The following is a 23,101-nucleotide window of genomic DNA, read 5'->3' as shown; positions in this document are numbered from 1 at the left end:
CTTGAATTTAAAATCTTGGAAAGTCATCACAAAAGAAGTTTCCGAAAGTCATAATTTGCATAAAGCGAATGCAGTTGATTTATTATTATAGCCGTTGCGGTTACCATGCCGCATAATGCCCACTCTCCGTCGAAAGTCACCACGAGCGGATAAACTAATATCACTTTCAAAATTATTAGATCACTTGGACCATTTATTTTCAAAATACGTAACTTAAAACCACCTTTGTCTCAGCCATTAATTTGTTAGTTCCGTCTAAGAGATGTGATATTTTCCGTCTTAGATGAAACTGGAAGTTTTGTTACCATTAGCTGGCGTCGGGAAGTTGCCACGACCTGTGCGTAATCCGCGTATAGCAACACAGCAACGGACCGTAAATAAGCGGGCCACCATTGGTTGATCTACCGAATTATTTGTACTAGCGGGATACCGCGCTTCGCGCGGGTCCCCGCTAGATGAGTAAATGGGAGCGTTCACTATAACAGGAAGAATTACTGGACAGGTAGAATCATCGAAAAGATACATTTTGATTTTTCGTTTCCATGTTATTTATTTATTTAAACCCGTTCCCATTTATTTCTAAATCTGTTATTTGTTACATTTCCTTTTAGCTTCATTTTTATTTGCTGCTTGTGTTTTCCCGTTTCCATGTTTTTTATTTAATTCTGTTATCATTATTATAGCTTCTTTTTTTTCTTACATTTCCTGATTAGTTTCTTTCCTTCTTTGTTTCGTTCCCATTTCATTTAGTTAATTTAACCCGTTGGCCTAATTACTCGTACCTCTTTTGTCATTTTAATTTCATTTTTCTTTATAGTATAGGTCTACCGCTTCATTTTGTTTATACAACACACATATTTTTCCCGTTTTCTTCCTCTCAGAGCGTGTATGCGGACGTGTTCATCTTTATCATAATCCCGTGACCCGTCCATGTACCTTTTTGTCCTTTAATTTTTATTTATTTTTCCTTTCTGTATTATCATGTCCACTGGTCTCTGGCTCACAAGTCGCGTGGTTTCGCCCGTTCTGCAGCGCATTGGCGATTATGCGCATCAGCTCGTAGCGCCCTTGACGCGCTGCCTGCCAGCTGCAGTGACGCAGCAGGTTGGTAACTGATTTTCATAACAAAAACCCCGTTTTACCCATATTTTCACCGTTTTTGCAGCCAATTCTTAACCGATTTCAACCAAATAAAGTCGAGGCAATCTCCCGTATATTCCTCGATCTCCCGTATGAATTTGGCGACATGTGGATCGAAACTGACGGAGCCTTTTACAGAAACCACATACATACACACACACACACAACATTAGCCTATTTATAGTAAGATTACTAAAAACATTACTTATTAGTCAATAGTCATGCATTACAAACTAACAAGCTACTGATGACAGAGAAAGAAATATGTAACAAAAGAGAGAATTAAATAAACATTGTGGATGTCTTGCATCACTGTTCTCATAAACATAACAAAATACTAATTTTCTGCAGAATGTTCTTCTGTCCCCAAGTAATTTGACAAATTTTTTCATTTTCCAACACAAAACTTTTTTTCCCATACACTTATACTCTGATCAGCTCATAATCGGCGGGACTCATAACATCGTGCATTGATATAATATAGCCTACAAACAGCTTAGCGCACCACCTACGCAAACCGTGCTTTATGTATAGCTTGACTGACACGCTTTGGTGAAATTTACGCAACCTCGCCTATTAAGAGCGGATCATAGTATAGCCATTTTTTCCATGCAAATTTTTGGTCCTTGTATATCACCACAGCTTATTTACCTGGAATGTATCCTGCAAGTTTCCCAGCTGTATTGGTGTCTGTGTGTTCACAAACTCTGCCGCATCCTGGAGCTGTAATAAGAAAGCTTCCCAACTCTGCCACACCTTCTCTTCACACTTCTCTTCTTCAACATTTAGGGAGCGGTAACTGAGACGGATAACCTGTGTATGTGACAGAGATCAATCAGTACATGTATGAGACAGAGATCAATCAATTCATGTCATAACTTAAGTTTGTAATGTGGCTACCAATTAGACTTTTCATGTCTGTATGGTAAAATTCGCAAGGAAATTGCAAACTATTGGGAAATTACTTGCAACTTACAATAGGACCCTTGTGAAGTAAAAAGGTCTAAAACAAGGGTTATTGTGGTACATTAACAAATTTATGTATAACAGTCTTATTTCATCATATTTCTCTAGCAGTGGTTTTTTTAGCATTGTACCGTCATTTCAAAAACCTGGAATTTCTATCAGCCAATTATTACTTACGCTTTCCTTGACAATAATCAAGAAATCTCTGTCAATTAATCATTTAGGTAAATTACCTACTCAATCAATAATCATTTAATTAAATCATTTAATCAAACAAATGAATCAATGAATAAATGAAACAATCAATCAATCATCAATCAATCAATCAATCAATCACTTTATACAACATACTTAGATAAGCATACCTCAAATAGAGATTTAATGTATTCCACTTCTTTCTGTAAGTCCGGCATCTTATTCTTGTATGTGCTATACTGCTGTGCATAGTCTGCAAAGGCTCGCATGTTGGTATCCTTCTCCTTCATGCCCTAAATACGTACAGAAAAAATACTAATTTAAAAGCTTAAAAGCATTTATATACAAAATATCAATAAGGTAACAACAAGTCCTAGCAACTTTCACCCCCAAAACAATAGGCACAATACTACTTCATGTTGGTAGTATTATTAGCAGTGCTTTCACGCCACAAGCATGTGTTGTATAATTCTCTGTGGGCTGAAGTTAGCGTGTGCGACTTGATACTGCAACCAGCAAAATACGCAACAATTATATCACTATCAAATAAGCGCTCAAGTATGAGGTGAAACAAAGTATACATTTTATTTCCTCCTGTATCGCAAAAAATCGGTGATTAGTTGTTTGGTTATCAAAACTTCCTTCACCCAATGGAATTTGGGAGCTGCACAGATAATTGGTGGATGTTACAATCTAAATGCGGATAGGTGTGCGCCGTTCGGCAGCAACCTAGTTGATGCGATCCGATTGTGATGATTCACCATTGCAACGAAATTACAGCGCTTTGAGTCCTCTAAGATCTGGAGAAAGGCGCTTTATAAATCCAAAATTTATTAAATCCAAAATTTATGTTTAAATTTATTATTGATATTGTTGTTTAATTGTAAAAGGTTATGCAGGTTTTCTCTTTTTAATGTATTGTTAAATGATCCTTCACTTTTGTTTGTCTTCTTTTTTGCCAAAATGCCCCAAATCCTACAAATTGCACTAAATTGTACATCTTCAAAACCTTTTACTTTTCTGGTCCTGATAAGGTTAATTTCATTATTTCACTGTCATCATCATTGTTGTTGTTGTCCCCATCACAACCACCACTATCATCAATCATTATCATATTGATTAATCACAGGCTATTAATTATTGATGACACAACACTTACATCTACAACAGCTTTGACCTCATTGATGAATGCCATAGAAAACTTCCTAGCTTCTCCAGCGGTGAAGTTGAGCAGATCTTTGAAGGCTGACATCAGAGCTGGGACAACATTTTCTTGTATGGCTCCGCAATCCACATAAAACAATCCGTTCTTCGTGGCGAAACCTCTGTCGACGTTACGCACACGCTCCATCCAGCTACGGATCTCACCAAGTTTGGTCTGTAATAGATTGGTATAACAAAATTGGTTTCAGACAATCAATTAGTGTTATAATTATCATCATGCAATGGGCTATTCCATTAATTTGAAATCCAGACTTCCACAGAGGGAGTATGGGTTTCAAAAAGAACAGACAATTGGGTAACTTTCATTTGAAATACTCACTCCAGTTGTGGCAGATATGTGTACATCCATATCAAAACGATGCACTTGTCGGTTGCTACATGTGTCTCATTTCACATAACAGCTACAAATAAATACCAGACTCATCTCCGAAGTGGAGGTCACTTCAAATCATCCCAAGTCACATGGTTCAGGAATACAGAGAACATTCCTTAACCATGTGACTTGGGGATGATTTAAAGTGACATCCACTTGGGAGATGAGTCTGGTATTTAATCCTAGCTATTTTGTGAAATCAGACACATGTAGCAGCCGACAAGCGCATCGTTTTGATATGGACGCACACATATAGGTTACAGCCATTCACAGATGAAGCAAGGGTTTCAAATTACTTCTAGCTAATTTCATTTGAAAATTGCACTCCCTCTGTGGAAGACTTTTCTTAAATGTTCCACAGCGGTCTGGCAGATAGCCCAATACATACCGTTGTTGGGCAGGAAAAACCTAGATGTGTTTGTGGCCCTGAACTTGTTTAAAACAAAACTACCAACCGGTTACATAAGAGGTTTTGTTTTAAACATGTTCAGGGCCAATGGCACATGGGAGTTTTTCCTGCCCAACAACGATATTCATTCTGAAACTTGAGTAAACTCATACTTATTCTTCAAACCTTGTTAGGCTAATTAGGATGCAAATATGCAAATTAGGTCTGCTACGACCGGCTTAAAATCAGTTGAGTTAGAATACTGCATGATCTGGAAGTATCACAAGACAAGCCTGTAAACAGAAAGGTTAACTGGAAACATTGTTAATACCCATCTTAAAGGGCAGGTCTATAGCAAAAATAAGTTTATCTCTATTCGAAGAGAATAATTATTACATTACAAGTTGACACTTGTTGCTATTTTTTTGTGTGCGTATTTCTCCTGAAAAAGGAGAAATGTTGTGGGTAAAGTTCAGCCTCGTATGTGTTCTTCCCCCGTTTGAAGCGTACATGTTCTCCCCCCGTTTGACTGATGACGTAGGTAAATGAAGCGGACACTTTATCGTGCTCTCATCATACAATCACAACCACTTTGACAAGTTTGACATTAGCAACAATGAGTTGTACTATCACTTACCATAACAATGCTGCATAATAATATGCACGCTATTGTTCTCTTTCGGGAACAAAGCTCACACAGTAATTGTTACTATTCGTTTGCTTTGTAATATTTCATCCAACTGAAACTATAGCATTGCAATATACAGGGAAATCAGATGCATGAGTTTGTGGACTAACACGGTTTATATGCTAGTCTCAGATGAAATTCTAAGCTCAAATTATGTATTCATTTTTAGGCCTAATATTTCTCATGATATTGATATACATATGAATTGTAATATCACAATTGTCTAATATATAAAAAAGAAGCGGCTGATTTTATCCATATGTTTAAAAACCATGAAATTTGTAATACTTAATTTGGAATTTTTTGCTATGAACAGCAACAGTATAGGTTCTGTCCATTCTGTAGCGTTTATAGTCCCTTTTTCTCACAGCGGGCACATCTCATTTCATGACGTCACCGGTTTTCTAGGCCAAATCTGTCTCGTTCGAAGGAACTCACCGCTTAAGTTGGTTTTTGCGGAATATTAATTTTAAACGTCTTATTTTCTCAAAAAAGGAGTCATTTTCATTGTCCTCATAATATTAGCTTGCCAATGATATGATGTTGTTTTTGCTATAGACCTGCCCTTTAAAGGTAGGTGGTCAGATTTATTTGTATTGTGTTTGGTAACTCACATTGAGGCCTAGTGTACCAAAATAATCCAATTCCCAAGTTCTGAGGTAAATTGCACTCGCCGTTTGGATATTAGAAGTAAAAACGTGTTTCACAATGGCCCATAGAATGGTATGTGTGGTATACTACAATTGGGGATGAGGCTATCACTTTTTCATTCATAGCATCTAAACGGAATATATTTTAAGCCTAAAATTTCACAGGGGCTACCAAAAAAATATGAGCTTTCTTCTTATGCCAAAATCTCCATTTTGATAGGGAAAAGTGAGGAAGAGGCTGTCGATCAGGTCAGCCATCTTTAAATTAAATCCTACCAAGCAACTTAAGACTGTAAGCTTGTGTTCTCTTCCATGTCTTTGCGGATCTATGTCATGTCTACTCCTCTCAGAACTTCATCAACTTACCTCTATGGTATAAGCTTGTGCTCTCTTCCAGTCACTAACAGCTCTTGGATCCCATGTCCTTGTGAATCTATGTATTTCAGTAAGCCATGCTTGCTCCTCACAGAACTTATCTATATCCTTCATTGCACTTTCCATCAGATGTTGGTATTGTGTCAAGGCTTCAGTTACTACCTCACTGTAGATGAAATAAAGAAATACATGGATATTATAACAGTAACACTGATTATAATAGAAACTTATTTAGTATTAATCAGTATAGCCCATCAACAGGCCTCTCCAGCCAGCAATAGACCACAACAGTACTGAATATGTTACATATGATTTGATGGGTCAAAATTCTGCCCAAATCTAGTAAAAAAAAAATAGTTATACTCTTAAAACCCAGGGATAAAAGTCCACTTTTGACAAAAAGCCTTTATAAGCCTGAAAAACAATGTGAACATGACCAGAATGGCCCTAAAATGGGCTGAATCCATGACTCATAACAAACACTCATGTACTTACTCTGCAGAAAGTCTTTCCAATAGATTAGCACTCTCCAATGGATTGACTTGTCCCATTAATCCTCTACCTCTGACGGTCAAGTCGGAATTGAAATCACTCTTAACACACAGATCAGGGGTAGCTACTCCTAGATTATCTGCTGTTTTACTTCGTTTAGCTACAAAAAGAAAAAAGACAAGAAAGGACTTTGAATTATTATTACACACAAAATTGCAAAGGAAGCCAAAGGAAGCCAATGCAAAATTGAGATATTGGCAAAAATGGGGGTTTATCATTCATGTAAAACTGCGCAGAATTAACCTATTTAAGGATTATACAGCTTTATTCCATAAGCTGCTTATTTATTCGCTGTCGTAGTACATGTTAGTAACCATTGGTTACTGCAACAAGCCTGGGGTCATACACCTGTTCCAAATTTTGATATGCCATAGGCTTTGTGTTGTAATCATTTCGATCAGTGGTTCGTAACAAAGAAAGTGTGATCTAGTTGACCTAGCAACGGTCATAATTATTCTAACGTGCACTACGACAGCAAATTACTCAATGGAGTCTTTACACTAGTCTAGCTCATGAATAGCTTACAACAAGGATACATCAAAATAGGGAGCATCAAAACAATAAAAAAAACATAAGAAAATTGGCATTGTGGAAGCTTATTACTTCTATGTAATCATGAATGCTAAGTATAAGGATTTCTGCACTTGGTCACTGGACAATGATGATAGTTGTTATAGAGGTTGTGCATATGACGTATCATACCGTAAATATGGCGGACTACTCAAATGCATACAACAAAGGTATGATTGCAATCAGATTGCAATCTACCGCAACAGTTCGTCTCACACACATAACAAATGCAATACGATCAAATAGGTTGATGACAACATTTGATTGAATGGACTGCACTGCGCCATGATTTATGGTGAAGGACACCGGTTCAAATCCTTTGTTTGGAGCCAATCAATAATTTCACGCTTAACCTCTATATAGGGTGAAAATAAGCTACAGGCATTATTTCAAGCCCATGAGTTGAATACTGTAGCCCATTGAGATAAAACACACCAGGCTACACATTGAAAGACAGAAATAAAGTGAATTGTTACCTTTTTCTGGAAGCATTGGTTCTGAGAGATCCTCTAATTCTTGCACATTGGCACCCTCTTCTGCTTCAGTGTCTTCTTTCCCCGCATCCTCCACAATCACTTCATTTTCTCGACTCAATCCCGCTCCTAAACTTGTCCACCCAGCTATAGACCTAGTTGCCATAGTAACACGAGATTCAGGAGGCATAGACCTGGTCGCCATGGTGAAACGTGATTCAGGAGGCATGGTGCTTGTTGCGTCGTCTGCTGCGTGTGCTTTGGACAATGACGATAAAGCTGTACGGTCTGATAGCGATGACTGTGTTCTGGAATAATCGGCTTGTGATAACCTTGTTGGGAAAAAACAGACATAAAAGTTAGCTTGAGTGGCTTGACGACCTCTTGGGAATGGATCTTAACCAACGAGCAACAACTCTTTCATTATTTTATCTACCACTACATAAGAGTATCCACCCGTATAATTTTGAAATTGTCTGAAATGAATGCACATTGTACATGATCCATGAACAGCTTGAATATTGAATTACTTTTTAGGCACAAGTGCTACTAAAAACATCTCTCTTTGGCAACTCGGGGAGCTGATCCTGGCTGTGAAGGTTATTTGTGGAATGTCTAGGGTGTGCGCTCTTGAAGCTGCAAAGTCCCTGAGTTGTTGTTAAATGGTTTATGGAGTGGTCAGCAATAACCTGTAAAGTGTGCTGAGGTTTGTGGATCAACGTCTAGGCGTTGTGCCTGTGCGTAGCGCACTATAAATCATTGCGGTTTTTTTCATCAGCAACCAAAATTAAGGCTAATTTCAAAATTCTAATTTTCCACTTGCCCCCCAAAAAATAGTACTTTCTTAAATGTGATGCGATCAAACAAAATCAGTCGGAACTCGGAAATATTGATTTTGAGATACAGCCAAACAAAGGAAATATTTCCTTTTGTTTCCTGTTGTTTTGGAAACTCTATATAATTCTTCATATCTTTGGAACTGGTTGTTTAATTTCAATGGGATTTTCTGCAAAATGCAGCTTTGTAAATTCTTTTTACTATTCTATAAGAAACTGAAAATTTAATATTTCCGAATTCCGACTGATTTTGCTTGATCGCATCACAAATATTTAAATTTGAAAAAAAATATAGCTGTAATTTTCTGGAATCATGACTTGAGTGTACTCACCTGCCGTTGTCTTGTTTCTGTTCTTCTTCTTCTTGTCCCAACCATCCCTTAGCAATGTGCTCCATAGGTTGCGCCATTTCACTGATCAATGTAGGAATATCTCTCAGTATACTTAACAAGGTGCCGCTGAACTGGTCTTTGGATGGAAATAGTGTCAATGTGCCTGAAAAGGAAAACAGTATCCAAATTTGTATGAAAAACAGACTCTACAAAGGTATGAATGATAGCACAGAACTGCTATGCTAACATGTTTCCGCATAATATGAGGATAGCAAATATGTTTGATCCTCACTAACATCAAGGATTCCTGTACTTTCAGACAAATACAATTCTAAGCTTTTTACTTATGTTTTCAGAGTTCCATAGAAACTGAATATCTATGATTTAAAAAAAAAACTTATTTTGTGTGTTTTGCAAATCATGTTTTTTATCTGAAAACATTGCCCTAATTTGTCAAATTTAGGACAAGCAAGGGTATCGGAAAGTACATAGAGTGCAGGGAATCAGGGTTACAAACTTTTTAAAATAGAAACAGATTAAATGATTGGTTAGTAGCGCATAAGAGGAAGGTTGATTCATATGGTGCCTTCACAGGAGAAATGGTGAAACATAACAGTACATTTGCAAGGAAAAAAGCAATATTTTTAGATATTGTTGACATGGTGCCTTCAGGAAAGAAAGTTTCCTATTACTAAGACCTAACTATTGAGATGGTTTGTATGCTTGAATGTGCAAAACTAACCATAGGGTACTCTGTTTTACTGCTACATTCAAAAATTTCAATCATCATAACAAATTGTTAACAAATTGTTCCCGAGTTTGATTCACAAATGACGTTAGGCGCAAACTTGCATTTTTATCTCTGGCTCCGATTGTAGCAATCCCCAAACACATTTACCACTATCAACTTTGCTAACTCACTTTTTGGGCTAAAGATAAGCTTAACAACGAATAATGCATCCCTCTGAGGTGTTATTCCCTCTGACATGGTGTCCTTGACAAAGCTAGTGATGTTAGTCCGAGTGACCTTCAGGAGATGACACTGTAGCATCTTGTCAACCAACTGCACCAAGTTTCCAAGACGTCTGTAAGTAGAACACAATTCAGATTGTTGGATTGGCTTTCACCACAGCACAAGTTGCGTATACATAATATAATTTCAACAGCTATACTGCAGTTTGATTATGTATACTATATAATTCGACATTTATAACAGGCTTTTTCCAATTAAGTTATATAGCATAATTCATAAAAGGAGCAAATCAAAAACAAAGAAATATAATGCAAAAACATACCATGTGAGGTTACTGAGGATAATGTAAGTTAAGTAGACTATGGGTGAACTTTTAAATAGGCCTATGATTGGCAGTGTTGATAATTTGTGGGAGCATGTGTGGCTTAGTGGATAACACGCCCGACTCATAATCCATAGGTTGCGAGTTCGAGCCCCGCTCGTGCCAAAGTGTTGTGTCCTTGGGCAAGGCACTTTATCCTCATTGCCTACTGGGGGATGGGGTTGGGTTGGATTGGATGTTTGTATAGTTGTTTGTTTCAACGTTGCAATATTGGTACTGATTAAGCTGCTGCCTGCAAATTGCATTGTGTCTGTTTAGTTGTGTTTAATGTACAATTCTAGCAATTTGACCTGCGGGTCACCATTAGAGTTTGAAATAAAACCTTCCTTAAACCTTCCTTAATTACAGGTAGGTTTTTTTTAGTTCATTGTATTACTTTAAACATGCACTCTCATTTGGTAAAGTAAAGTCTGCTCCCTGGATATTAAATTGTTGTAGCAGTTTACCACTCCTCCCACACAACAAGTTTTGTTTACCTTTCCAGTGCTACATATGCATCATATTTATACAGCTAGGTGGATGGAGACAATAGAGGTTAAAGGCCTTGTCTAAGTATACAACATAATAGCTTCCCTGGCGGTTTGAGCATGCAACCCTCTGTATCGCAAGTGCCATCAACTTACTTTAAACTTACAAACGTGTCTCCTGGCTCAGTAACAAATCAAAGGACTATACATTGATCAGCTTGTAATCGGCAGGCCTTTGTAACATCACATATTAATTGATATCAATACATTTTATTTCAAGAATTGTCTGGTGACATCTTGCAAGAAGCATCACAAATTATTAACTGAAGTCCTATACTTTTGTCTATTTTCTTTAACACAAAAATTGCAGACCAGACATGTCAACTATATCACTCTTATTGTGGGTCTACTTTTCGGCGTAGTTGTAAAAGCCTAACAATGGTCCCGCCGATTACAAGCTGATCAAACTATAGGAGACACTTTCTTTGGGTGTGTCTGCTGGTCTAGATGCTTGCTTCATGCTTACCTGGTTTCTTCTTGTGCTTTCTTCAAGTTCTGTTCCCTCTGCTCTTTCTTCTGTCTCTGGACATACAATGATTCCTTGGAACTGATATGAAAATAAGAAAATGTACTATGTCAATAAAATTTAGCATTATCAATATTTTCCCATCACTGGCCCCGGCAACATTATGTGTCCCAACAGACAAATTTGGATAAAACGTTACAAACCTCTTGTTTGAAATGCACTGCAGTCACACTCTGTGATAAATTGTTAGCTTTTGGGGCATTTGTGCAATAATTTGTGTCAAAATTGCAGACAAAAAAAGAATACTATAACATAATAACAGAAATCTTACAAATTAAATAAAACAAATATTGACTTACAAGAGAGCTTTGTCTTTCTTGGCTTGTGCTTCACAGAATTTCAATGTCTCAAAAGAATCCTCACAGGTTTTCTCCACAATGAGTTTGCAGTAGCTGTGAATATAGATCGAGACCAATTAATGTCACATATGGACAGGTAGCATACAGATTTCAATGCAAAAACAATTCAAGCATTGTACATATTTTACAAAGTCTATAGTTACTTGTTATAATAATTTAAAAAAAATTGAAAAATAGTTACCTGAAGAATTTTCCCAGGATATTTTCTCCATATTTTCTTTTATTTTGTGCAGCATGCTCAAACTCTGCTAATGTGTAGCAATGGCTGTAAAGGTAAAAGAAGGAAAGTAACAACAGTGCAATATTTTTCATAGCATAACTGTTGGGGCTGTAGACACACATGAATGGTACTTACTTGCACTGCATGTAATATTTATTCACAATACTTAAAGGTTTGCTTCTGAAGATCATATACACTTACTCTAGCTCTAATGGCAGCATGCGTACTGTGATGAGTTCTTGGAGTAGCTTAGATATCTGTAGCATGGCAGCTCCAAAGCTTGGTACAGCTAGCAGTAGGCTCACACTGACTTTCTCACGTATCATTGCGTATTCATTGAATTTGTGATTAGCTCTCCACCTACAAAAGAGAAGGCAGTGTGATAGATTAATACTTGATATAAGTATAAGTATATCTTTATTTCTGCAGTGGGGTAGCGGAGTGGGGCGGTGATGACCGAGAGGCCAGAAAATGGTCATTCCTTAATCAACTTTCCACAAAAAGATAAAAGTAAGACAGACAATTCAGTTTTGAATGAGCTTTTGTCAATACATCATATGGTTGCAATTCCCGCATAATAACAAATTCCAGATTACTATAAAGCTATCTCCTGCTACAAGATTATGCTAGATATTAAATGGACATGTCATGTTTACAAACACAATGATCATACATGGCATGACCAACACCAAGCCTCTTAATATCAACTGTGTAAGGAATCAATCAGATCTGTGTAAGGAATCACTCAGGCAAATTTTTTATCTGCCTGAGGAATAGCCTCCTAGAAGTTAGCTCTCTAAACACACCACCTCATGGCAAAAGGACACCTGGAAGCCCATGAAACTTTTAGTGTGAAAAGCCCCCAGGTCTGGTTTTCATTCGATACTCTGCATGCTGGCCATACGCTTCAACATAAAAGTCTACGTTTTGAGATATTTTTTCAAAATATCAAGAACTACCATAAGAACCTCCGAACCAATACTGGACTTGTTTGTACTCATTATAATGCATTTTTCATGCTGATTCCAAATATGGTCATGAAAATTAACAATTCCAAAATTTTTCAATTTAAAAAAAATTGAACCTTGTCAACACCCACATGTACAGAGTTAAGAATGTCAAAATAAGTCTTATTTTGCTGCAAAATGTCTGTGTATCAAATATTATAGGCCACAAACCTGATGAATGCTTTCTTCACTAGATAATACTTGTAGAAGGGTATCTTTGTTATAGCAGCCCATAAGACTGCCTCTCTGTGCCAATCATATAATGCCTTGCTTTGTGTTGGTTTACCGGCAATTTTGTGCATGATGCCGAAGCATGACACAATCCAGTGTTCATTAGGGTTTGCCTGCAATAGAAAAAATATCACAGGAAAGTATTTCAGAGGGGAAAAGAAAACATACAATTTATTTTTATATGTTTTATAATAGTTTATGATGAAAAAGTGTTACATATCAAAAAGTGATGATTATGAATGATGTTAATGACATGTAAAACATCTTATCATTTTGCTCTTACCATGGATGAGCGTCGTCACTGTCTTTAGATGTATTGAAATAGGTATTAGCATTTTACTCTTGAAAATAAATATAACAGGGTTGTATTACTAGTGTTCATGCCCTCCAGTGAACACTAGTCCTGCAAAGGAAAATATGCATGAGGTGGCACTGGAGTAGGAACAGATTAAAATTTATTTCAAATCTATCCTATCCTTACCTTATGCTTAGGTACCACAGTCAGATCATATGGCCTGTAATGCCTGTTTGGAGTCCTGTTGAGATATACAAATGTAGCTTTGCCTAAATGACGCCCCTGACCAAATAGTTCAACTGCTTGCTTGCCTGTCATTGGAGCTAGTGGTTTGTACTCCTACAAGAAGAAGAACCAAGAAAAGATGCTTATAGAGGGAATTCTTCCTTATGTACAGTGTGTGTGGGGCAGGGTGTGGGTATGCGTTACCAGTGTCACACATGAACACACATGCAATCGGGGATATCATTGCTCTCTTTGTATCTGCAATGAATTGCCAGTAGTGTAAAATGCATTGGGGAATTGGTGGTACTATAAAATGTCCAAAGTTTGCAGCAGTTAAATCAGGCGTGTCTGCACACAGATCTAGTAAAAGTTAAGTCCTCTGTTGGGGGATGTATACATACCAAATTATTATCCAAGGTCATGAGCTGGCATGTGTATAGGTACGTTTGTGTCCCCAAAGACCCCCTTCCCCCAAAGTGCCCATATTTTTTCTTGTCCCTCCCCCCTGCCAATTTTAGCTCCCAAGACCCTTTTTGTGGAAAAAAGTTCCACTGTCAAACATCTTCCCCCAAAGAACCACTTTTAGGATCTTCCCTCAAAAGATCCCAATTTTTTATCATATTCCCCCAAAAGACCCCATTTTTCGGATCTTACATCCAAGGACCTAATTTGTTAGCATCTGCCTGCAAAAAAGACACAAAATTTTTACCGTTTTCCACTGAAAGCCCATATATTTTTCACACAACTTTGCCCCCAAATGACTCCCATATTAAAAGTTGTGAACACACACATGCATGTCGTGTTACTATTTGAGTGACAATACCCTGACTCCCTAGATGTATGTGTAGCAATATTATTATAACAGGAATGAATTGGGGCAACTTGTTTTTCTTATTAAATGTGACTAGTTACTACTTTTTTTAATGAGGTACTTTTTTTAATGAGGCCACATTTCAAATTCAAACATATCATACAAATAATTCAGATTACTTACATCCGCATCATTTTCACTGATGGTATACTGATCCTCATTCATGAACACAGCTTCTTTTGTCCATGATGGTGCCACTATTGAGGGCGCTCTGCTGCGACTGGAGACATCATCATCTTCAACAGCTGGCTTAGGCTGTAAAAAAACAGGTATACAGGGTTAAGAACTTAGACTATACATTTGATTAACTTAGACTATACATTTGATTAAGTCAGACTATACATTTGATTAACTTAGACTATACATTTGATTAAGTCAGACTATACATTTGATTAACTTAGACTATACATTTGATTAACTTAGACTATACATTTGATTAACTTAGACTATACATTTGATTAAGTCAGACTATACATTTGATTAACTTACGACTATACATTTGATTAACTTAGACTATACATTTGATTAACTTAGACTATACATTTGATTAACTTAGACTATACATTTGATTAACTTAGACTATACATTTGATTAACTTAGACTATACATTTGATTAACTTAGACTATACATTTGATTAAGTCAGACTATACATTTGATTAACTTACGACTATACATTTGATTAACTTAGACTATACATTTGATTAACTTAGACTATACATTTGATTAACTTAGACTATACATTTGATTAACTTAGACTATACATTTGATTAACTTAGACTATACATTTGATTAACTTAGACTATACATTTGATTAAGTCAGACTATACATTTGATTAACTTACGACTATACATTTGATTAACTTAGACTATACATTTGATTAACTTAGACTATACATTTGATTAACTTAGACTATACATTTGATTAACTTAGACTATACATTTGATTAACTTAGACTATACATTTGATTAACTTAGACTATACATTTGATTAACTTAGACTATACATTTGATTAACTTAGACTATACATTTGATTAAGTCAGACTATACATTTGATTAACTTAGACTATACATTTGATTAAGTCAGACTATACATTTGATTAACTTAGACTATACATTTGATTAACTTAGACTATACATTTGATTAAGTCAGACTATACATTTGATTAACTTAGACTATACATTTGATTAACTTAGACTATACATTTGATTAACTTAGACTATACATTTGATTAACTTAGACTATACATTTGATTAACTTAGACTATACATTTGATTAACTTAGACTATACATTTGATTAACTTAGACTATACATTTGATTAACTTAGACTATACATTTGATTAACTTAGACTATACATTACATTAAAGGTCTCCTCTTCTTCTTCACAGCTTTAGTTATATATTTCCCTGTCTCTAAAATTCAATTGACCAGTTGATCATTACAGCAAAGTATATGACCCAGATGGGGACTCAATTGCTGCTTCAAATACCACTTTACACCACATTTCCTTTGCTTTCCTTCTTCAGATGTTAGTTTCATTATGCACCTATATCTCACCTTTGAAGGTAGGTCCATGGAAAGTGCAGCAGCAGTGAGACCAAGCCCTTCACTCCACACAGCCTCTCTCTTTGTTGTTTCCAAGACTACAGTTGGTAATGCTTGTTTCAAGTCTCCCATACACAACCCTTTGGGTTTCAACCTGGCATCTTCTCCCTTTATACAAGAAATAAATCAAACCTTATCAAACAAAATCACAACTATTGACTGTCCAAGAAGTGAATGGTCAAAACTGTTGCTCCGAGTGATCTCAAAACTGTACTATTTTAAGTTCCCAAAGCAAGGCCAAGGGAAAATAGTAAGGTTTTGAGATCACAAGGAGTAATAGTTTTGATCATTCACCGACTAAAGGCAGTCAGTATTTGTTTTATACCACAAACATAGATTTTTAAAATAAAATATTTACAAAAGCGGACCACTATTTTTGGAAATATCACACACAAGCCACAATTGAGTCGGTGTGTATATGCCCAGCGTTATAGGTTTGTTGCCATGACAGCGGGAAATATTACTACTTGCCTGTGGAAAAGTACTACTATTTCCCGCTACCATGGGAACAACCTTTCAACTCAAGAATAGTTTAAATATTTCATTCCATGTGATGCAGTTTTAACCAATCAAACAACAAGAATTTATGTATGTGGTATATAAAAGAATCTGTCAACAAATTATTATTATTATTATTCGCTTTGTTATTAAAATATTATTTGAACTTTCAAAATACTGATCAATCCACATCTTTTTTTGTTTTTAAAAATTGTTTCATCAATATCGTCTCCTTATACATAATAAATAAAGTCCAACAAAAACAATTCCTTAACAGGTTAAATAACTAACTATAGTTTATTTGGTTATAATTGGCAAAAATTATTCTGCTTTTGTTATTGGAATGGACTTTTTTTCCTACTGTTTTTTTTTAATACTTATTCTTGCAAAAACTGCTTTCTCATTTTTTCTCTTTGAAAAGACTTTTGATCTTTATCTGGAAACCCCAAAAGCAATATTTCAACAACTTATTCCAATATTTAAAATACCATAATCTTTCCAGACTCCACAGGGAACATGCATTTGCAAACTTAGTATAAAAAAAACAAAAGCATAATAAATTACACATTAATTATAGACATTTGTACAGTCACTTACAGGTTGTTCTAGCTTGTAGGGATCTTTGCCATCAGGTAGCAGCATAGGGTTTTGTCTGAAGGGTAGGCTTTGGGTGGGTTCCAAAGGAGGGGTAGGGGTACGGAAATTACGACCATCACCCCCAGAGGGGTGCAGACGCATGGCATCCTGGTTGATGAGGAAAAAAAGAAATGCATAGCTACAAAATTATTTGAACAATACAAAACACAAAAATAAGCAGCAGCAGACTACATATGTACAGTATCCGACCCAATAAGCACGCCCACACTAACAATCACCCATAGTTGACTTTTGTAATTGTTACATCTATTTAAACATCCCCATTTTGGTGCACTTATAAGCATACAAAATTGGCCATTAAACTTGTTAATTAAATCATAGGAAAACATGATCTGAGCACTGAGTTTCAATAGATTCGAAAATATATCAGGTTCCTTTTACTATAATTATATTCTTTTACATGGAAAATTTGGACTTTCATAACATAGTATTATAATGGCCCTGCTACAAATGACATTGTTAAGCTCAAGGTCGAATACAGTAGCATTTCATAAAAGAAATTCAGAGGATAGCATTTAAACATGCGTACAACAATAACAAGCATCTATACATTTCACATAATAACGCTTAAACATTTTTGAAACAAGTGCTATATACCAGTATATGTAATACAGGTGGCAATCAAATTCAACATGCTTCTTCTTGACGGCTTTGCTTCAACCAAAATCCAATTTTATTTTGTGTGATCAAGAGGACAGAATTCACCTCTTGACGATATATATACAATATTACCTCTGGGAAGACTTGTATGATGGCATCCATAACATTAAGTGATTCTAACTTGTCACTGTGCTGCTGAAGATGGTAGTAGATCCTGTCAACATAGTGGGTTATCTGAGGAGATAGAGAGCCAATTCATTTTAAAAAACAAGTTTTGAGTAAGTTGCTTTGTTATGTTTTTCTATTGTCGTACTTGTCACCTTTTTCTGGTATTTTTTATTAACTTAACGTTTCCAACTTGTCAATGTTCGCAAGATGTCAATCATGTGATAAGAACTAGGTCACACAATGCAACACAGATTATTTAGCGAATGAGGTACCCCGAATGAGGTTTCATGCTATGATTCAATTGGCCAATAAGGACCCCACTTCCATATTTAAAGGCAGTTACCCAATACTACCTTAGAAAGTGTGATAGAACTATACTGATACTGAGTGTATAGTATTTAAAAAAAATCTTTTGCTTGACGCGGGATTCTGATTGGCTAATTGAATTACGTCATCATCACATCGAACCTCATTTGCCGAACAAGCTGCATAGACCTACTTCTTTTTATGCATTGATCAGAAGAGGCGGTTGGCCGATGCAAAAGGTCTTTGCAAAATACATGTACTGTTATTGTAATCCATCTCTCATGACACATTACACACATGATTTGGGCTATTCCAGAAATTTAAGGTACCCATAAGACAAGTCATTTTGAACGAAGACAACTTGGGGACTTGCAGGCTAGAATTTGATTGAAAAACAAATTTGGTTAATTTCTGGTTTCATTAAAAAAATTGGGAATTGCCAGTGCCTCTAATTATCTAAAGAAAACAGGTAAAATGCCGCCTAAAATGTTGGAAATTATTTCCCATGTCTTCTTTATTTAGAAATTTGAAAGAAGCTGACTTTTTTTGGAATTCTTATTACTAAATGTTGTTTGATTATTCTTGGGTTTGGTTATTCTTGGGAAAGTTCCCACTGGTGAAAACGCAATTGTTTTTGCTGTTTTTGTTTTGATTTGTTTTGCTTTTGTAACTCACACGTTTTCTTTATTTTCTTTAGGGGGAGTACCCATTATTTATAGAATAGCCCAATTATTACCTGTTGGTTATTCTTGAGATATTTGGCATAGGGACGAAGTAAAGTCAAGACATCCTTAACATAACACCAGTCTGATACTCTGTAAGAAAATGAAAAAATAAGAGAGACAAAGTGATTTCAGTGTTTTGTCATAAGATAGAAAAAATGCAATGAATTTGGTCTGGTTTCATGGTGCCACACCAATTACAATTCCCTGCCATCAACTGCATGACATTTAATTGTTTAGATGCTTAATTTTAAACACGACTCCAATGCCATATTATCCATAGTATCAAAATGTTTCCACAATTAAAATATTTTTTGAAACTGTTTTCATTTAAAATAATACAATTACTTTTTCATTAATCATCAACAAATTAGTGGTCATGCAAAACACTTTTAGTTAAAATGGAATTGATATTGGTATGCTTATCAAAATCCATTTCAAACATCAAAAGTGGAATCAAGTTGCCCAAACCTTAACACTTTAACATAACAATAAGAGAGAGCTCTCCATTTGAAGTCAGGGCCTACATTTTGACGAGAATCAGAGAATCGATTCTCGAAATGATTCTTGTAAGATTCGGTTGCGAGAATCAATTATTCTCTCATTGTATCATACAGTAAGTGCAGTGATGATGGCATTTGATTCTCGCAAACCAAGTTGAAATCTAGGCCCTGGAAGTAATTATTATCTGTTCCAGCTTTGATCAGTGGCGTAGCCAGGATTTTGGAACCGAGGGGGCACAACTTGTAAATGTACCGACGGAAATATTTTTTACCGACAGAAGTTTTGATTTGTTGACCCAACATTTTTTGCATGGTTTGAAAAAGTGAAAAGCAAAAAAAAAAAAAAAAAGAAGGATAATAGGCAGTACTAACATGTGTAATTCACAATTTTTCATCATTTTCTTTACAATTCTCCCCTTTTTTCTATCACCCTGGGTAAAAAATAGTCTATTGTTATAACCGCATTTTTTTTTTCAACAATGCCTTCCGTCTACCGACAGCCTTACATTAACCGACGGCCATAACTAGCAGGGGGGGCACCAGCCCCCTGGCCCCCCAATGGCTTTGATGACACCTCAGTCACTTTCGAAGCAGTGCTATTATCTGTTCCAATTCCAGTAACACTATAATTCATGCATATTGACATTGTTCACTGGAGGCCGGGCAAGACAACTAGCACAGTAACAGCCCTGTTATCAATTGATTTGAGTAAAATGATAATACATTTTTCAATGCATCCAAAGGTCCAGAGAAATAAATGAGGTGTCACTGGAGCTGGAATGGATAATAGATTGATTTGATGAGACAGGTGCCCTGTTCAATTCAAAGCTGTATTGATTGGAGATTTATTTGCTCCATTCCAATGACAGTGAATGGATATGTCCAGCGTGACCTCCCGAACTGTCACCATAGCTGGAACATGTTTTAACACCAAATACTGGTAGGGTAATTAGCAAAAGGAGGCATCATGCAACAATTCAGACACACCTATAATTTGGTTCACCTCAAGTTTGGTAGTGACGTAGGTGCGTATTTTGCTCACCGCAGAATGAAATCCCGCACGTAAAGTTAAACGCACCATGAGTCTCCACACGCACACGTACAGGGGCGGCTTGTCGGCACGCTTGCAGCGCAAGCACGAAAAGGCATTGACGTCACTACCGAACTTGAGGTGAACCAAATTATATACTTGAGTGTCTTCCTTTCAATCTTCATTGAACAACTCACCTGTTTTTCTGTAAAGCTGTTATAAACACTCCACACAACTCTTCAACTAAGTCTGTTATATCCTCTGTGGAAGCACGCAATCCTTCGGCCACATCTCGATCAACCCTACCTCTAACTCCCAGGGCCCACTCATGAGCAGGTGGCCTGGGTTGCGTTGACACACTCCTTAATTCCGATGCTGGTGTGAGAAGCGGGTTGATATTCTTGTATGGGATAGGATATGGTGCCCGGTTACGTGGACTGTGTTGGGTTAGTAATGAGTCTGATGTAGCCATTTTGGAGAACCAAAAAGTTTACTCTGTTAGTTTCAGCTTGCTTGTTTCTGTAAAAACAAGAGGAAAATAAAAAGTGTGTTTCTAATTCAATTTTGCATAAAAATAGGTGTATTTTCTTTATAGATCGAGGCCATACCAGGTATCAGGGTTCTAATTTTGCTGTATCGCATAGCAGTTTGCTCCACATTTTGAAGTAACTGCTACCCAATTTTGCATTTGTATAGCACTTTTTATAGTGCTTTAGTATATGGAAGTATCCTGATTTAATGATGAATTAGCCAAAAACTGCTACACAAAATGTTTAAACAAATTCGAACCCTGCCAGGTATTCATAATTAATATTTCTTCAAACAAGAAATGACTTTAGTTTGATCAGCTCGTAATCAGCAGGAATTGTTAGTAGACTGACATTAATAGTTATATGGTTGACCGGTCAGGTCTGTATTTTGCTTGTAAAAAGTAGACAAAGTTTAGGACTTCAATTAGTAATTTGTGATGCTCTGATTAATCTGCAATGTTATAAGGCCTGCAGATTACGAGCTGATCAAACTAGGAATATTCCCGGATCACCAAAACAAATTACCTGATCCAAAATGATTACTGAATTGAGACTTGAGTTGAGAATAAGAAGCATACTACAGTAGATCATAGGACTTAAAAAGAGTGTTCTAAAATCATGGAATGGAAAATTATTCATCTTTCACCATGTGAGTATATGCCTGCCCGCCCCACTTTCTGCATGCCACAACCAACGGACCGATTGCACATATTGTCAATGACACTTTTATACTATGAGATACCGGGATCATTATCAATCGAGACGAAATGCTTGATGCAGCATCTGACCCGGTCTATAATTGATCTAGCGGTAGTGTGCACGCTGGATTAAGTGTGATGTCAGCATACATTTTCCGTTTTCTTTAAATTACCGTAACCACCCGGGTATAAGCCCACCTTCAGGTATAAGCCCACCCCCTATTTTTCAAGACATTCTGGGAACATGGGTGCACTCGGCTATAAGCCTAGTACTAAATTTTGGCCAAGTTCTTAAATCAAATCAATGCTTTTCTCTCACATTTAAAGACAAATATAAAAAAAATCAGTTGATACTCAACATTCCACACTTAGAATTTAAACAAATTGACATAGATGATAGAAATTACTGGTACATTGGGCATATATATACAAATGGGGATGATTTTTCTTATTTCTAAATTCAAGTACTAGCCCCTCCCCTGTTATACATTGTAAGCCCACCCCCATTTTTGAAGTGAAATCTGCCATCTAGGGGGTGGGCTTATACCCAAGTGGTTACGGTATTAGAATATGGGTTCGCAATCACCACATTAATTTTCAAACTTGAACATAAATTATTGACTATCAAAGTCATGGCATTATTTTCTGCTAAAATTTTTGTGTGAAGCGCCATATACAACGTCACTCACCCAGGGACACGGTAACATCATGTTGCGCAGACTGACTAGCACTGCCCAGTGACATTGCACATACCAGGTACCGGTAATGCAAATGTGCAATGCATCTGTGCATATTTCTATGGTGAAGGAATACTTCCTTCCCAACATTAGTGTTTCATCAAAAAATTTCTGACATGAGCATTAGTAGTTGACGAACTGGTGGATTCAGCCTCTACACATGGTTTTTAATAAATAAACAACTCCTGACCAGTTTTAGCCCCAAAAATGCAGAGACTTGGTCAACACAAAAGAAATGGAACAGAAATTGGTAACAGCAGAGAGCTATGTCCTGGCTATGGAAAGGAAAATGCTCCACCTCTCATTGCGTGATAGAGTCAGACATACAGAAATCAGAAAAGTAACCCAAGTCAAAGACATCTTGCAAAAGATTAAAGAAACAAAATGGAGATGGGCATGTCATTTATCAAGAACTGACGATAACAGGTGGACGAAGAGACTTACAGAATGGCAGCCAAGGACTGGAAAGAGGAGAAGAAGAAGACAAAAAAGACGCTGGAGAGATGACATCACCACCTTTATGAGTACAGCAGCTTGGGCATCAGCGGCTAGGAACAGAAGAAGATGGAAAATGCTGGAGGAGGGCTTAACACAGCAGTGGGTGAAACAGCCTGATGAGTGAATGAGTGAGACCAGTTTTCGAACCACTTACTGACAAACAGCAGTT

General features: G+C 36.6%; 1 protein-coding gene across 1 annotated transcript in view; it reads right to left on the bottom strand.

Annotated features, from left to right (window-relative positions):
• Nucleotides 1-20,984, bottom strand: part of LOC140150130 (uncharacterized) — a 123,843-nt gene extending 102,859 nt beyond the window's left edge. The window contains exons 1-20 of the mRNA XM_072172135.1: nucleotides 20,667-20,984; nucleotides 18,951-19,029; nucleotides 17,873-17,974; nucleotides 17,081-17,227; nucleotides 15,938-16,093; nucleotides 14,502-14,633; nucleotides 13,469-13,621; nucleotides 12,928-13,100; nucleotides 11,951-12,109; nucleotides 11,711-11,794; nucleotides 11,470-11,562; nucleotides 11,111-11,191; nucleotides 9,684-9,847; nucleotides 8,763-8,925; nucleotides 7,598-7,926; nucleotides 6,495-6,651; nucleotides 5,991-6,165; nucleotides 3,461-3,679; nucleotides 2,472-2,594; nucleotides 1,792-1,953 (exon numbers count right to left, since the gene is read on the bottom strand). Of these exons, the coding sequence (XP_072028236.1) occupies nucleotides 1,792-1,953; nucleotides 2,472-2,594; nucleotides 3,461-3,679; nucleotides 5,991-6,165; nucleotides 6,495-6,651; nucleotides 7,598-7,926; nucleotides 8,763-8,925; nucleotides 9,684-9,847; nucleotides 11,111-11,191; nucleotides 11,470-11,562; nucleotides 11,711-11,794; nucleotides 11,951-12,109; nucleotides 12,928-13,100; nucleotides 13,469-13,621; nucleotides 14,502-14,633; nucleotides 15,938-16,093; nucleotides 17,081-17,227; nucleotides 17,873-17,974; nucleotides 18,951-19,029; nucleotides 20,667-20,941 (3,126 nt within the window). The 5' untranslated portion in view covers nucleotides 20,942-20,984. The remainder of the gene's footprint in view (nucleotides 1-1,791; nucleotides 1,954-2,471; nucleotides 2,595-3,460; nucleotides 3,680-5,990; nucleotides 6,166-6,494; nucleotides 6,652-7,597; nucleotides 7,927-8,762; nucleotides 8,926-9,683; nucleotides 9,848-11,110; nucleotides 11,192-11,469; nucleotides 11,563-11,710; nucleotides 11,795-11,950; nucleotides 12,110-12,927; nucleotides 13,101-13,468; nucleotides 13,622-14,501; nucleotides 14,634-15,937; nucleotides 16,094-17,080; nucleotides 17,228-17,872; nucleotides 17,975-18,950; nucleotides 19,030-20,666) is intronic.
• Nucleotides 20,985-23,101: the final 2,117 nt, after the last annotated feature.

This window comes from Amphiura filiformis, chromosome 4 (assembly GCF_039555335.1).
Source record: "Amphiura filiformis chromosome 4, Afil_fr2py, whole genome shotgun sequence".
In the NCBI taxonomy this organism is placed as follows: domain Eukaryota; kingdom Metazoa; phylum Echinodermata; class Ophiuroidea; order Amphilepidida; family Amphiuridae; genus Amphiura; species Amphiura filiformis.
This window is presented reverse-complemented; position numbering and strand designations above follow the sequence as displayed.